The sequence below is a fragment of the Peromyscus eremicus genome, chromosome 17, assembly GCF_949786415.1.
Source record: "Peromyscus eremicus chromosome 17, PerEre_H2_v1, whole genome shotgun sequence".
NCBI classification, from domain to species: domain Eukaryota; kingdom Metazoa; phylum Chordata; class Mammalia; order Rodentia; family Cricetidae; genus Peromyscus; species Peromyscus eremicus.
The window spans coordinates 35,428,841-35,443,285 of NC_081433.1; the positions used below are offsets into that span (position 1 = coordinate 35,428,841).

At 45.9% G+C, this 14,445-nt stretch overlaps 1 protein-coding gene across 1 annotated transcript in view; it reads left to right on the plus strand.

Annotated features, from left to right (window-relative positions):
• The window catches only part of Fat1 (FAT atypical cadherin 1), a 122,051-nt gene that overhangs the window by 11,798 nt on the left and 95,808 nt on the right, over positions 1–14,445 (plus strand). The window contains exon 2 of the mRNA XM_059245074.1: positions 4,001–7,289. Coding sequence (XP_059101057.1) covers positions 4,019–7,289 — 3,271 coding nt within the window. The 5' untranslated portion in view covers positions 4,001–4,018. The remainder of the gene's footprint in view (positions 1–4,000; positions 7,290–14,445) is intronic.

Genomic DNA, 14,445 nt, shown 5'->3' on the forward strand with positions numbered 1-14,445 from the left:
TGCCGTAACTCCCTTCCTCTAGACCCCACCCATCTCTAGTGACGCCATCATCTCTCATGGGTGCCACAGGCCAGCTACCAAGCCTTTGACACGTGAGCCTTTGGGGGAACTCTTCCAGACAGCGGTAGTCAGAACATCTTGCGGTAGTGTGAACTGCTGGCCCCATTTCCAGGCCGTCCTTTTGTTCTCTGACCCTGCTAGTAAAGGTGCTGTCCTCCTCGTTCAACACCACGGTCTTGAAATCTTTGATACTTCAATGTGCCTTTCTGTCTCTCCCCTCGTTCGTCAGAGAACCTTGCGACAGACGCAGAGTTTGACCGCTTCTCCCCACCTCCGGCATTAATCATGATGGCTCACATAACCCTGGCTTGTCACCTGTCTTATTATGTAGCAGCCTCAGATTGGGGGTGCCCCCCCCCCCGCTGGCTTCGACCCATGCTGCCCACATTTCTCAACGTGAAGTCCATAGGGATCCCTTCTTGTAGTCAGTGACCACATGTCCCTGCTCCAAATCCCCCTGCAGGTTCTCATTTTATTAGGAGTAAAATCGAGGGTCATAAAATGTGGTTGAGTAAATATATACATGGTAAGAATGGACAAGTCAGCCTCACAATTCTGAGTTGTGGGTTGTAGTCTCCACCTGAGAAACTGTCGGCTACTTCCTGGCCTCCCTCCAGAGAGTGTCGTACAGAAAAGTGGGGAAGGGAGTGACCTGGCTGTGAAGAAAACCGACAAGATCTCAGAGGAGGTTGGGACCAGGTCAGTGTCAGCACTGGGATGTCATGTGTGTGTCACTTGTATGATATGTGGAAGATGACATGACAAAGTCCAGTGCCTGATGATAATGCTCCGTAGTACCGTGCCCAAGGGAGATGCTGATGCAGAAACTCTGCAAATATTCTCTCAATGTAAGATGATTTTACAATAAAACTCTGTGTTTTTTTTTCTCTCCCTGTCTCTGTCCCTGCCTTCTTTCCCTCCCCCACTGTGCTCCAGCCCCACTGTGCTCCAGCCCCACTGTGCTCCAGCCCCACTGTGCTCCAGCCCCACTGTGCTCCAGCCCCACTGTGCTCCAGCCCTACTGTGCTCCAGCCCTAGGGCTCTCATTTTTTTCCCCTCATCCCATTGTGTTCTAGAGAACCCAGGCGTTTCTTTCCGGAAATGTCACTCATGCTAAGCTTGAGAAGTACATTTGGATATGAGTTTCTCCTTTCCCCAGGTTCTTGTGCAGTCTCTGGCTATGGGCTTCTTCCACAGCGCTTACCCCTCATCCACCAGGCTCCTTTTCTCTTCGTAGCCTATTTGGCTTACTGGGCAGTGCATCATCCATCAGGTGTAGGAAGTTGGGTTTACTTTCAGTCCCCCAGCACCTAGAGAGAGACCTGACTCACAGCAGTTGTTCATTAAATATTTGTTGAAGGACTTAAATAGTTAAAAGAACAAGCAGATGATAAACAAAGTTTAACTAAAAATGGATACAGTGCAGAACAAATGAATATATCTCCCTGTCTGCTTATTCCTTCTCCCTCTAGATGTTACAGATGTGAGCTTTGTCAGGAATTTGTGAGACTGTCAAGCATTTCCCTCACTATGAAGCCTATCCATATACATAAATACACATGCACACGGTTTTTCTTCCCTCCTTTGGCAGACATAAATGGGGTCAGCTTAGTTTTGCGAGTCCATTTCCCTAGATCTCTTTACACGTCAATCTGTTGGATGCCATCTTGTTTTTGATGGCTGTGTGTTACTTTACATGTAAAACTAAGCAAACACATTGAAGTGGTTACGTAGAATTTTGCTGTGACCGTTCCTTGTGAAGTGGATCCTAGTAACATTGTCTCCAAAAGCATAATATGCTTCTCAAGGACATCACCCGTTCATCGTCATTTCTGTAGATAGTCTCTGAAGCATTTTCCTAACACGTACTTTTATATTCCGAGTTCAAGTGTACTTGGATTGTGAATTTGCCTTTCTTAAATCTGTACATACCAAAAATGGTGACATTGGGTAGCATGACCTTGACGCCTGCAGTTGAGGTGAATGGAAGTTTTCTTTCTGTTTTGTCAAAATTCTAGGATTTTTTTTTTTTAATAAAAATTCAAATTTCCCCCAAAATATTAGAACTGGTGAGCAGATTGAGTTTTTTTGTAGCGGTGGTTCTGGGAAACATTTTTTATTTTGTTAAGTAATCCTTGTTGGAGGTCAGAGATCTGTATGATTTCCTGACTCCATCTGCTGAGAAGGTGGGATAACTGTGGAGCAGGTTAGGGTGCCCAGCTTGAACTTAATTCAGTATCCATTAGGCTTCTAATTGCTTTAGACATACCAGTCTCTTCTTCCCCCCCCTGTAATAAAATGACTAATGGGGCAGGTTGGCAGTGGCTGAGCTAAGATGCTGCAGATTAATGTGGCCTTCCTAATTTTGCTGGGCTGTCAAGCCGGCCCTCCAGTCTGCTGTTCTTTTCACCTTTGCTAGCTCTCACAACTTACGCATATTAATTAATCCGAGGGTTACTACGCAAGGGTGCGTTTCTGTACTGTGCTGTCAGCTCCGGGAGTTTGTGAAAATGCATTGATTTCTCCTTTTTTCAGGCTGACTTTGTTGGCATGAGGAAGAACAGCTGGTTGGAGAAAAAGCCCCATTCTCTGGCCAGGATCTCAGCCCCATGGACCTGGCCTACCTTCCCACTTGTTAAAGGGCGCCCTTTGTTCAGGCTCCCTCTTTCCCCTCCTGAGTCACCCTCTGCCCCTCCTGCAGTTCTGCCTCCCTGCTACCTTGATACGATGCTTTGATGATTGAGTTTCTATGTATGCCTATCTCATCTCTTATTGGTGACTTCTGGGTGACGGGTTGTTCAGGGTTTTGAAGATACCAGACCCTTGAACAAGGGGTTATTGACAGCAGTGACCGTAAAATGGCCATGTGCATGGTGAGATTTGCTTCTTGGCCTTAGAAAGAACTGTTAGCTATTCAGGTTTTCATATTATAAAATGACCTTTTACTGTGTGCTCATGTTGGTGTTTAGAAATTACTTGAGTACGTATTTGATGGTAGTGATGACTGTAATTCCTTCAGATAGTTTTATAGTACTAAATGAGACAGTAAAGACGTGCTATAGGGAGTGAACTTAATTATTTTTATGAAGAAAATAATTTCAGGATAAATTTTGAAAGCAGGTTATAAGCTATCATTATACAAGAGCCCGTAAAAGCCCCGTTTAGGGCTTTTTTCTAGAAGCTTTGCATGTTTACAGTACTGTGTTAGCACAAGTTTGTAAGCTTCCCTGACTAGGTGAAACACGCCTGTCAGTCTAGCAGTGGGAGACTGAGGCAAGAGGATCAGGAGTTCAAGTCCATCCTCAACTCCATCATGAGTTTAAGGCCAGCCTCAGTTACAGGAAGTCCTGTCTCAAGGAATTCCCCTTTCCCTCTCATAAAAATAAGTTTATAAGATTTTGAGAAAGTAAATTCTGGTGTGTAAGAGAAGATACATAATATCCATTGCCTGTCTATTTAAAAACTGACGTTTATGTTTGCCCTGAAGACTTAAGTATAACAGTTAAATTCAGGAGAGATGGGTCAGTGGTTAAGAGCACTGCTCTTGCAGAGGACTTGGGTTCTTGGGTTCGAATCCCAGCACCCACATAGCAGCTCACACCCATCTGTAACTCTATTTCCAGGGCCTCCGACATTCTCTTCTGGCCTCTTTAGGCGCTGCGTGCATGTGCACAGAAATACATCTGTGTTCACAGATACACACTTATACACATGAAAACAATTTTAACAAGGTTGCTGCCAAACATAATTCTAGACTTGTTAGAGTGTTGTTTGTATTGAAAAGCAATTACTCATATTCTGTGTAGGTGGGAAATGCTTCCTTAAATGTAATTAATTTATAATTTATTCTTATCCTGATACAATTTATAATTTATCCTTAATTTATAATTTACTTGTGTTTTATTTTCCCAGATAACACTTCTTACTTCCTCTCTTACAGGCGGCCGAGAATTAAACAATGGGGAGACACTTGGCCTTGCTTCTGCTTCTCCTTCTCCAGCATTTTGGAGGGAGCGATGGGAGCCAGAGACTCGAACCGCCGGCCCCCTCTCTACAGTTTACACACTTCCAGTACAATGTCACTGTGCACGAAAACTCGGCAGCCAAAACCTATGTTGGCCACCCTAGAAAGATGGGCATCTACATCTTAGACCCCTCGTGGGAGATAAGGTACAAGATCATCTCCGGAGACAACGAAAACCTGTTCAAAGCTGAAGAGTATGTTCTTGGAGACTTTTGCTTTCTAAGAATAAGGACCAAAGGCGGAAATACAGCTATCCTTAATAGAGAAGTGAGAGACCATTATACGCTGATCATCAAAGCGGTTGAAAAAAACAGCAACACTGAGGCCCGTACCAAGGTCAGGGTACAAGTGCTGGATACAAACGATCTCAGGCCGTTATTCTCGCCCACCTCTTACAGTGTTTCTTTGCCCGAGAACACAGCCATAAGGACCAGTATCGCCAGAGTCAGTGCCACGGATGCGGACATCGGCACCAACGGTGAATTTTACTACAGCTTTAAAGACCGCACTGACATGTTTGCCATCCACCCAACGAGTGGCGTGGTGGTTCTGACTGGCAGGCTTGATTTCCTAGAGACTCAGCTCTACGACCTGGAGATCCTGGCTGTGGACCGGGGCATGAAACTGTATGGTAGCAGTGGGATCAGCAGCATGGCCAAGCTGACGGTTCATGTGGAACAGGCCAACGAGTGTGCGCCCGTGATAACAGCAGTGACATTGTCCCCCTCTGAGCTGGACAGGGACCCAACGTACGCTATTGTCACGGTAGAGGACTGCGATCAGGGTGCCAACGGGGAGATAGCATCTTTGAGCGTTGTGGCTGGTGACCTCCTGCAGCAGTTTAAAACAGTGAGGTCTTTCCCGGGGAGTAAGGCATTCAAAGTGAAAGCCGTTGGGGGCATCGATTGGGATAGCCATCCTTACGGCTACAATCTGACCCTCCAGGCTAAAGACAAAGGGACTCCTCCCCAGTTTTCCCCCGCGAAAGTCATTCGCATCCTTTCTCCGCAGTTCAGAGCGGGCCCCGTGAAGTTTGAAATGGATGTTTACAGAGCTGAGATCAGCGAATTTGCTCCTCCACATACACCTGTGGTCCTAACCAAGGCCACTCCTAGTTACTCCCACCTGAGGTATGCGTTTAAAAGCACCCCTGCCAGAGCTAAATTCAGTCTGAATCCCAACACCGGTCTCATCTCCATCTTAGAGCCAATTAAAAGGCAACATACCTCATCCCATTTTGAACTCGAAGTGACAACCAGTGACAGGAAAGCTTCCACCAAAGTCGTGGTGAAAGTTGTAGGTGCCAACAGCAACCCCCCTGAGTTTACCCAGACTGCCTACAAAGCATCCTTCGACGAGAATGCGCCCGTCGGTACCACCGTGATGAGGGTGAGCGCAGTAGACCCCGACGAGGGTGAGAATGGGTACGTGACTTACAGTATTGCAAACTTAAATCACGTGCCGTTCGTCATTGACCACTTCACCGGCTCCGTGAGTACTTCCGAGAACCTGGACTATGAGCTGATGCCTCGAGTGTACACGCTGAGGATCCGTGCCTCCGACTGGGGCTTGCCCTACCGCCGGGAAGTCGAAGTCCTTGCCACGATTACTCTCAATAATCTGAATGACAACACCCCCTTGTTTGAGAAGATAAACTGTGAAGGGACCATTCCCAGAGACCTAGGTGTCGGGGAGCAGATAACTACGGTTTCCGCCATTGACGCCGACGAGCTCCAGTTGGTGCGCTACCAGATCGAAGCTGGAAACGAGTTGGATTTGTTTGGCTTGAACCCCAGCTCTGGGGTCCTGTCCTTAAAGCACTCGCTCATGGATGGCTTGGGTGCAAAGGTTTCTTTCCACAGTTTGAGAATAACAGCCACAGATGGAGAAAATTTTGCCACGCCACTGTATATCAACCTCACGGTGGCTGCCAGTCGCAAGCCGGTGAACTTGCAGTGTGTAGAGACCGGTGTCGCCAAAATGCTGGCCGAGAAACTGCTGCAGGCGAATAAATTGCACAACCGGGGAGAGGTGGTGGAGGATGTTTTCTTTGATTCTCACTCGGTCAATGCCCATGCCCCACAGTTCAGGAGCACTCTTCCAACTGGAATTGAGGTGAAGGAGAACCTCCCTGTGGGTGCCAGTATAGTCTCCATGAACGCGACTGACCTTGACTCTGGCTTCAATGGGAAACTTGTCTATGCCATTTCTGGAGGAAATGATGACAGTTGCTTTATTATTGACATGGAAACCGGAATGCTCAAAGTCTTATCTCCACTCGACCGTGAAGTAACGGACAAATACACCCTGAATATTACCGTGTATGACCTCGGTATACCCCAGAGGGCTGCATGGCGTCTTCTAGATGTCACAGTTCTGGATGCCAATGATAATCCACCCGAGTTCCTACAGGAGAACTATTTCGTGGAAGTGAGTGAAGACAAGGAGATAAATAGTGAAATCATCCAGGTGGAAGCCACTGACAAAGATCTGGGCCCCAGTGGACACGTGATATACTCGATTCTCACAGATACAGATCAGTTTTCCATCGACAGCGTGACAGGGGTGGTGAAAATTGTCCGACCTTTGGATCGTGAAGTGCAGCCTGTGCATTACTTAAAGATTGAGGCCAGGGACCAAGCCACAGAAGAACCTCAGTTATTTTCCACTGTGCTTTTGAAAGTGTCGCTCGATGATGTTAATGACAATCCCCCCAAGTTCATTCCACCTAATTACTCTGTGAAAGTCCGCGAAGATTTACCAGAAGGGACCATCATCATGTGGTTAGAGGCCTATGATCCTGATGTAGGTCAGTCGAGTCAAGTGAGGTACAGTCTCCTGGACCACGGAGAAGGCCACTTTGATGTGGACAAACTGAGTGGAGCAGTTAGAATTGTCCAGCAGCTTGACTTTGAGAAGAAGCAGGTATATAATCTCACCGTAAGGGCCAAGGACAAAGGGAAGCCAGTGTCTCTGTCTTCCACTTGCTACGTGGAAGTTGAGGTCATTGATATGAATGAGAACTTACACCCGCCAGTGTTTTCCAGCTTTGTGGAGAAGGGAGTGGTGAAGGAAGATGTCCCGATTGGCTCATCGGTGATGGCCATGTCAGCTCATGATGAGGACACAGGGAGAGATGGAGAGATCCGGTACTCCATTAGAGATGGCTCTGGTGTCGGCGTCTTCAGGATAGATGAAGTCACAGGCGAGTACCTTTGTCGCTTTCGTTGGATGTTCTCCTATCTCTTCGCGGCTTTGTTTCATAATTCCCAGTTGGTTTCTGTGAGGGCTCAGCACTGAAGTACGTACATGTGTTTTTGTCCCTTTGGGCTGTGAAGATAGAGGCCTTAAGCCATGAGGTTGGACCCAAAGGAACTGAAGGATTAAGTGTACGTAAGATGCACGAAAGAGAGTTAAGATCGTTAACACCGATCGTGATCTCTTAAATTTGAACTCTATTATCGAGATCACCATTGTGGTTTTGTAGTAACTTTGAAAAGCATTCTGGTTGAGGCGTTGCACACTGGTAGATTTGCATGCTAGTGCAGTAACATCAACACCATTTGGCATGCTGTCTAGGGGGTGTTGCACACCTGCAAAATTCTGCAATGTACCCAGAGATTTTACGTGCAAAAACTTTTTATCGTCTGCTTTACCCAGTCCAGGATATGAGAGGCCATTGTAGGTAATGGAATGTTGAACTGGAAAGACCTGGCTGGCAGCTGCCTTTTTCAGTCATGGTCTTGGACAAGTAAAACACTTCTTAAAATTAATTTCTTTTTATCTATAAGGTGAACAAGTTCAGGTTTGTTTTTTTTTTTTGTAATTTTTATTTTGTTATGCTGCATGATACTGGGGATTGAACCTAGGACCCTCTGCGTGCTAGGCAAGCACTCTATACAGAGCTTGGTATATCCTCAAGGCTTACGCGAGGAAGTAGTAAAGTAACGTGTTGGATTTATTAATCCTTTTTTTTTTTTTGAAATGAAAAAAGCAATGCTTTGCTAAAATATGCTTTCTTCTAGAATGCGGTTCTAAAACTGGAATCTCCAGGGCAGCCAGTTCTTGAGTCTGTACTGTTTTTCTTTGAGTATACAGATTCTGCACAAGTCAATGTCTAATGGGGTGTGAGCTTTATAGGACAAGTATTTTCTGCCTCCAGCATCCAGCCCAAAGTGCCCAGTGCACAGAAGCTGTAACATAATAAATAGGTAAATCATGAAGGTCTTAGCTCCGACCACCTCTCCCTCTGAGTGTGCTAAATAGAGGGAAACTAAATGTTCTAGCTCCAGTCAGGTCTAGCTCTGCCTCAGTTTACTGCTTTCACTGATGCTCTTTTACAGATCTATTCATTCTAAAAGGACCCTTATTAAATTAAAGATTAGTTTGTTTGGTAATACCCCACACATAAAACTGCAACAGAAGCCCATAGGATTTTAGCCACAATTCACCCTGGAACCTATACTGTCATCTAAGGGTGCATAGCATGTAGAAATACAGGGTTTTTTTAAATTATATTTTCTATTAATTCAAGGGGTTTTCCCCTAATTGATTATATTTCACTAGCATCACTCATGTAGACTTCTCAGAATTAATTTAAGACAGAGGGAAATGGAATAATCGATAGTGTTTGGTAATCAGTTTTCGGGAGAATAGACTCATTTTGGGGGTGGGGGTGTCCTACTGCCCAATATAAATTAGAATTTCTGGTCCAGTAGCGATATAGAAAAACACTCAGAATTTAAGGTTGAAATGGATACTTTTCCTGTAGATTTTCTGGGAACAGTTATTCTTACCTCCTTTTTTTTCCCCTCTCTCAACATAAATTTCAAAGCCTATAAAGAGCTGTTAGAAGTTCAAGTTGAGTCAGAAAATATAATTTGAGCCTTATTTGCATTTTCTTCGTGACTTACATTATGAACACTGCCTTTTGGCTTTTTTTTTTTTTTTTTTTTTTTTTTTTTTTTTTTTTTTTTTTTTTTTTTTTTTTTTTTTAGTGAAAATAGCTTATATTACTGTCCTAAAGGATCACTTAGAAACTGGTATTTTTCACCTATACATTTAGGGGAAGGGGTTGTCCCTGATGCCAAACGGGGAGGAAGAGGAGGAGACAGCCAGGCATACAGGATGGCATCCTGAGAGGTCCATAGCAGCTTTGCAGCAGCCAGGCGTGGCCTGAGTTTTTCCAGTGTTAATTTAGTGGGAGGGAAGGTGGGGGAGGTACTGGGATTCTGGGCAGTGAGATTGGTTAGTGTGCGAGAGACGGTTACCTGCGTCTATAATGATATTCAACGGTGAGAGAAAAGCTGGGAAGGTCTAAGTCATTATCTTGTGGTTCTTGATTTACAGAGGAATATTTTCCCCGTGTGATAGATACGTGGGTGTGCATCTGAAATTGCTTAATTGATGTACTAGTTAGACGTTTGGACCATTGTATTTAAAGATGTAAGTTGGGCAGTAAAATTATCTGACCTCGTTGTTTTGTAGAGTTGCAGCCAGGACAGTGGGTATTAAGTGTTCGGTTTCTTCAGGGAAAATATGCATGTTTTATCCGGTAGAAATGCTAAGATTAAGGATATGGGTTAGCTGGTAATTGCTTGATATGTAAGCGTGAGGCTTGAGTTTGAATCCCCAGCAAACTTGTGAAAAGCTGGGCATGGGAGTCTTTGTCTGTAATCCCAGTCTTCAGGAGACAGACACAGGCAGAGTTCTTTCTCTGGCCAGCCTAGCCAAGTGGGTGGGCTCCAGGTTCAGTGAGAGACCCTGTCCCCAAAAATAAGATGAAGGGCCTGCAAGATGGCTCATAGGTAAGGGCTCTGCACCAAGCGTGACAACTAGAGTTCAGTCCCTGGAACTCACATGGTAGGAGAGGAGCAACTCCTGTAAGTTGTCTCCCGGCCTCCATGTGGGTACTGTAGCATGGTTCCTCTTCTCCCCCCAAAATAAATGTATGTTAAAATAAAAAATAAGGTAGAGAGAGACTGAGGAACACACCCAATGCCTCCATACACATGCATACACATCTGCACATGGACCTACGTTCACGTGTTTAAACACACACACACACACACACACACACCATAAGTACATACACAACTAAAATTAGCAAGCTGATTTTTTTTTAAATTTGGCCAGTATAGAAGTCGATAAAGATTTCTGTCTAATGAAGAAAAGTAGGGGCAATTAGGGAAGACCGGGAACCTCATAGAAGACAGTCCTCAAGTGCAAGTCAACTGGAGGTGGAGTAGCTGAAGTCAGGCTAGCACTTCGCTCCTTGCCCATTTCCACTGTGTTTACTTCTCACATTGGTGCATCTGATGTTGCTCTAAGTGATCAGGGCCTGTGCAGGGCTGTGCAGGGCTGTGCTGGTTAGTTTCTGTCCACTTGACCCCAGTTAGAGCCAACTGGGAGGTGGGACCCTCAGTTGAAGGTATGCCTCCATCTGATTGGCCTGTGGGTATATCTGGGGCCGTTTTCTTGATTGTTGACAGATGTGGGAGAGCCCCGCCCACTCTGGGTGTGCCCACCTCTGGGCAGGTGGTCCTGGGTTGTGTAAGAAAGCAGGCTGAGCGAGTCATAGGAAGCCAGCCAGAGCAGTGTTCCTACAGTCTCTCCCTCAGTTCCTCCCTCCAGGGTCCCCTGCTTGACTTCCCTCAGGGATGGAGAGCCACCTGGACGTATAAGATGCAACAAATCCTACTTCCAAGTTGCTTTGGGTCAGTGTTTTAGTCCCAGCAGCAGAGAAGCTAAGTAGGAGGACATCTGGAGACCAAGAACCCATCTACTTACCAATCTGCTTCTTGCCTTTGGCATTCAGCTGCTCACGCTGATTGAGTAATCTGACCAGATTTTCGTGGTGACTTAACCATTTCAACACGACCAAGTGTGCATATCTTTATGTGCGTTTCACAGGCCAGGGAACAGTTCGGCAGCCCGAATCAAATTCTTGCTCTGTTCAAGATTCTTCTCTTTATCGGCTTCAATTTCCAGCACCCACAACAATAGTAGTTAAAAATATTCTATGGACTGCCTAAAGTATGTCACCCAATACACCGCCATATTAGCTGTGAGTTTCATACATATTTTGTTAATTGCTTTTCAGGGAGGGGATATGTTGTTGCAGTGTGGGAGTGGCAACCATCTGCCTATCTGGTATCTCTCTGTATGTTTTTCTAAGCAGCTTCTGGAGCTCAGCTACTCTCAGGGACCCTGGCCTTCGTGATCACGCTGCCACTTGAGGTTGGCAAGGGTTGAGCATTGTGTGGAACGACTGCTTGGAAAGCTAGTCTTCTACAAGCACCAATTTCCAGAGGTCTAATTACAGCTCTTGAAATCAGTGAAGGGACTGGGAAAGTGGTACAGCAGGGAAAGTGTGTGCCACTCAGACTCAAGTTTAGTTTGCATCCCCAGCACTCTTGGCAAGTCCATCCAGTCGGGCCAGAGCTGGCCCCTAACCCGGGGCTAGGGTGGGGTAGAGATGGGCAGATCCTTGAAGCTCATTGGGACGCACGTGGTAGGAGGAGGGAATGGAGTCCTACAAGTTGCCCTTCAACCTCTGGGTGCTGTAGGGATGGTTCATCTACTCCCCCGACCAAATAAATATATGTTAAAAAAAAAAACAAAACAAAACAAAACAAAAAAAACCACGGTAGATTGAGGAGCACACCCAAAGGCCTCCACACATGCTTGTACACACACACACACACACACACACACACACACACACACATCTGCACATGTGCCTGTGCTCACAGGGATCAAGGTGAAGAGGGTTGAGGAAAAACTTGACTCTGGCTTCTACGTGCACAAGCATGTGCATGCCCACCGAGACACACCTGTGTTTGCAAGGGCTCTTGAACGCGCGTGCTCGCGCAAGCACACACACACACACACACTAAAAATATCCTTGCTGAGGATTCTAAAGAGAGATGACTAGAAATGCGTCATGAGCTATCTTTAAAGCCCGCATGAGCTCATGTTTAGATTGTGGTGCCTCGACATTATGCTCAGCTTTTCCCTTACTACTGCATTGTGCTTCCGATGTCTTTGTGGTAAACTCCTCTGTGAAACGAAAGAAACAGAACTTCCTTCCCTTTTGTACGTTTCTGGAATAAATCCTTTATCTCTCTGTCCCCCACCACATCTGTTATTGCTTGGATCTTAGCATCAGTTTCTTAGTTTCGAAAACTAAGCCAGTCTACAGAAATGCTTAGCCTGCTTTTTTTTTTTTTTTTTAAATAAATTGTTCATGGACATTCAGGTTGGAAGCAATGTTTTATTAGTTCAGTGTCTTCCCCAGAGTGGATGGGGTAATCGGATGCCCGTGGGTACAGTTCCTCTTCATTCTTGAGTAGTTTGGTTCAGTGTTGGCGTGTTACTGGAATGCATCTCAGGAACAGTGTTCCCGGTTCGAACTGTGTCTCTGGGGAGTCCATATTTCTCATTAAGATCAAACTGTAAGCTTGTTAATGCCGTGTTTACTTGTTAGACTCTTAGTCATGTTTTCAGAATTGAAATTTATGTTTCCATGGAAAAGTTGGAATGAGTTCATGTGGAAATGTAGCTGTTGTGACAAGAGAGATCCTCATCCAAAAGATGTGGGAGGGAAATTGAGGGCTTCATCGTCCCTCCCTCTCTCCTTCCCTTCCTTTCTTCCTCCCTCTCCCTCTACTTACCTACCTACCTACAGATGCTAGGCAAGCATCTGTGTTCCCAGACCTTTTATTACTTTCAGTTTGTGACACAGGGTCTCTCTGAGACTGTAGGCTTCCACCATTAGGCCCGTCTGGGGACCGGACTGCATTTATTTCTCTTGCAGGGAAATGGGGTGGTGCTCTCTTCATGGGAACATCTTAGTCACTGATTTTTGTATTGTCCCCTGGCCTCCCACTGTGACGTGGACACTGGGTGAGTGCATTTCTGTGGTGGAAGCAGAAAGAATTTCTAGTCCAGGCCAACCTGACTGCTGACCTCATTGAGAGAGAGAGAATGTTCTAGAAGTCTGAATACATTAATATTAGGTAGTTTCCTCGGTCCAGTTTTGAAAAATGTCTTTTCCTAACTTAACACAGGATAGTGTGCCTACACTCTCGGCCTCACGTTGTTATTTTTTTCCTGCTCCTGACAGGCCACAAGGAGGAGGGCCCTCCTGGGCCATGACTGCAGAGTCTGCAGAAGTGGCTGGGAGCTGGGTGGCCCTTGGTGGTGGTGTGGTTAACTGCAGAGTCTGCACAGTGGGCAGAGCCAAGTGGCCCTCAGGAGGGTGGTGACTGCAGTGGGAGCAGTTCCCCTCGCTGGAGCTGGGACTAAAATTTCTGGTGACGAGAACTTAAAGGAGAGAGACTGGTGGGAGGCCTGTTAGGGAGTTGAGAACTTGGCTGGTGCATGGGCTTCTGTCTGTCTCCTTCCTTAAGTGGCCGCAGCTGCTGTCCTGCTCCTGGTTTTTAGTCTTCTAGCAAAGTTGAGAAATCCTTCCCAGCCCCAGTGAGATGGAAAGTCAGGCTGCGGCAGGACTCATCTTTGATGGTATGCAGTTCCGGTCGGTTGAGGCAGGCCAGCCTGCCACTCCTGGGGGCCAGGAAAGGCTCCTGAGGCAGGAGGATTTTTTTTTTTGAAGGTGAAAATGAAATCTAATTAGTAATCCAGGAAACTCCCTTTTGTTTTGAAAGGAAACAAGAGTTGCTTTTCTTTGGTTATTTGTGTGGTACTTACCAAGTTGTTGCTTCTAGTGCTCAGTAAAGATGGGGATGGGGGCGGGGTTGGGGAGAAACACTATAGTTCAAGGTTGTATATACTGAAGCAGAACTCAGTGGTACTTTCTTTACTACCCACCTTCAGGTTCAAATGAACTGTGTGTGTGTGTGTGTGTGTGTGTGTGTGTGTGTGTGTGTGTGTGTGTGTGTGTGTTGGGGGCGGGGGCAGAGCTGGAGGGTATCAGGTAGAAGAGACCTTAAAACAGGGTTTGTAGCCCTGCCTTCCACAGTAGGGATAATGATGGTGAACATCAGTGTAAGAAAACGCAGCCAGTTCCAAGTTTGAAGCCAGCCTGGGCCAAAAACGTAGCAAAACCCTGTCCCCAAAACAAAACAGGAAAATAAACACCAGCCACTTTCTGAACTGTTATAAGCACTTTATGTGAATTCATGTATTAATTTTTACAACTACCAGATGCTTTGCCTGCCCGTTAGGTAAGCTAACATTTAGTATGGGGAGGCTAAGGAACTTGCCCAAGGCTGATTGGGTACTCAGCCACAGAACTTTGGATGGCTTCTCACTTTCCAACTGTGGTGCCCAGAGGGATGCTCAAAGGAAGCCCACTGGAAAGCTCCTGCCTGGCTGTGGGCTTCAGTCCTACTCTTCAG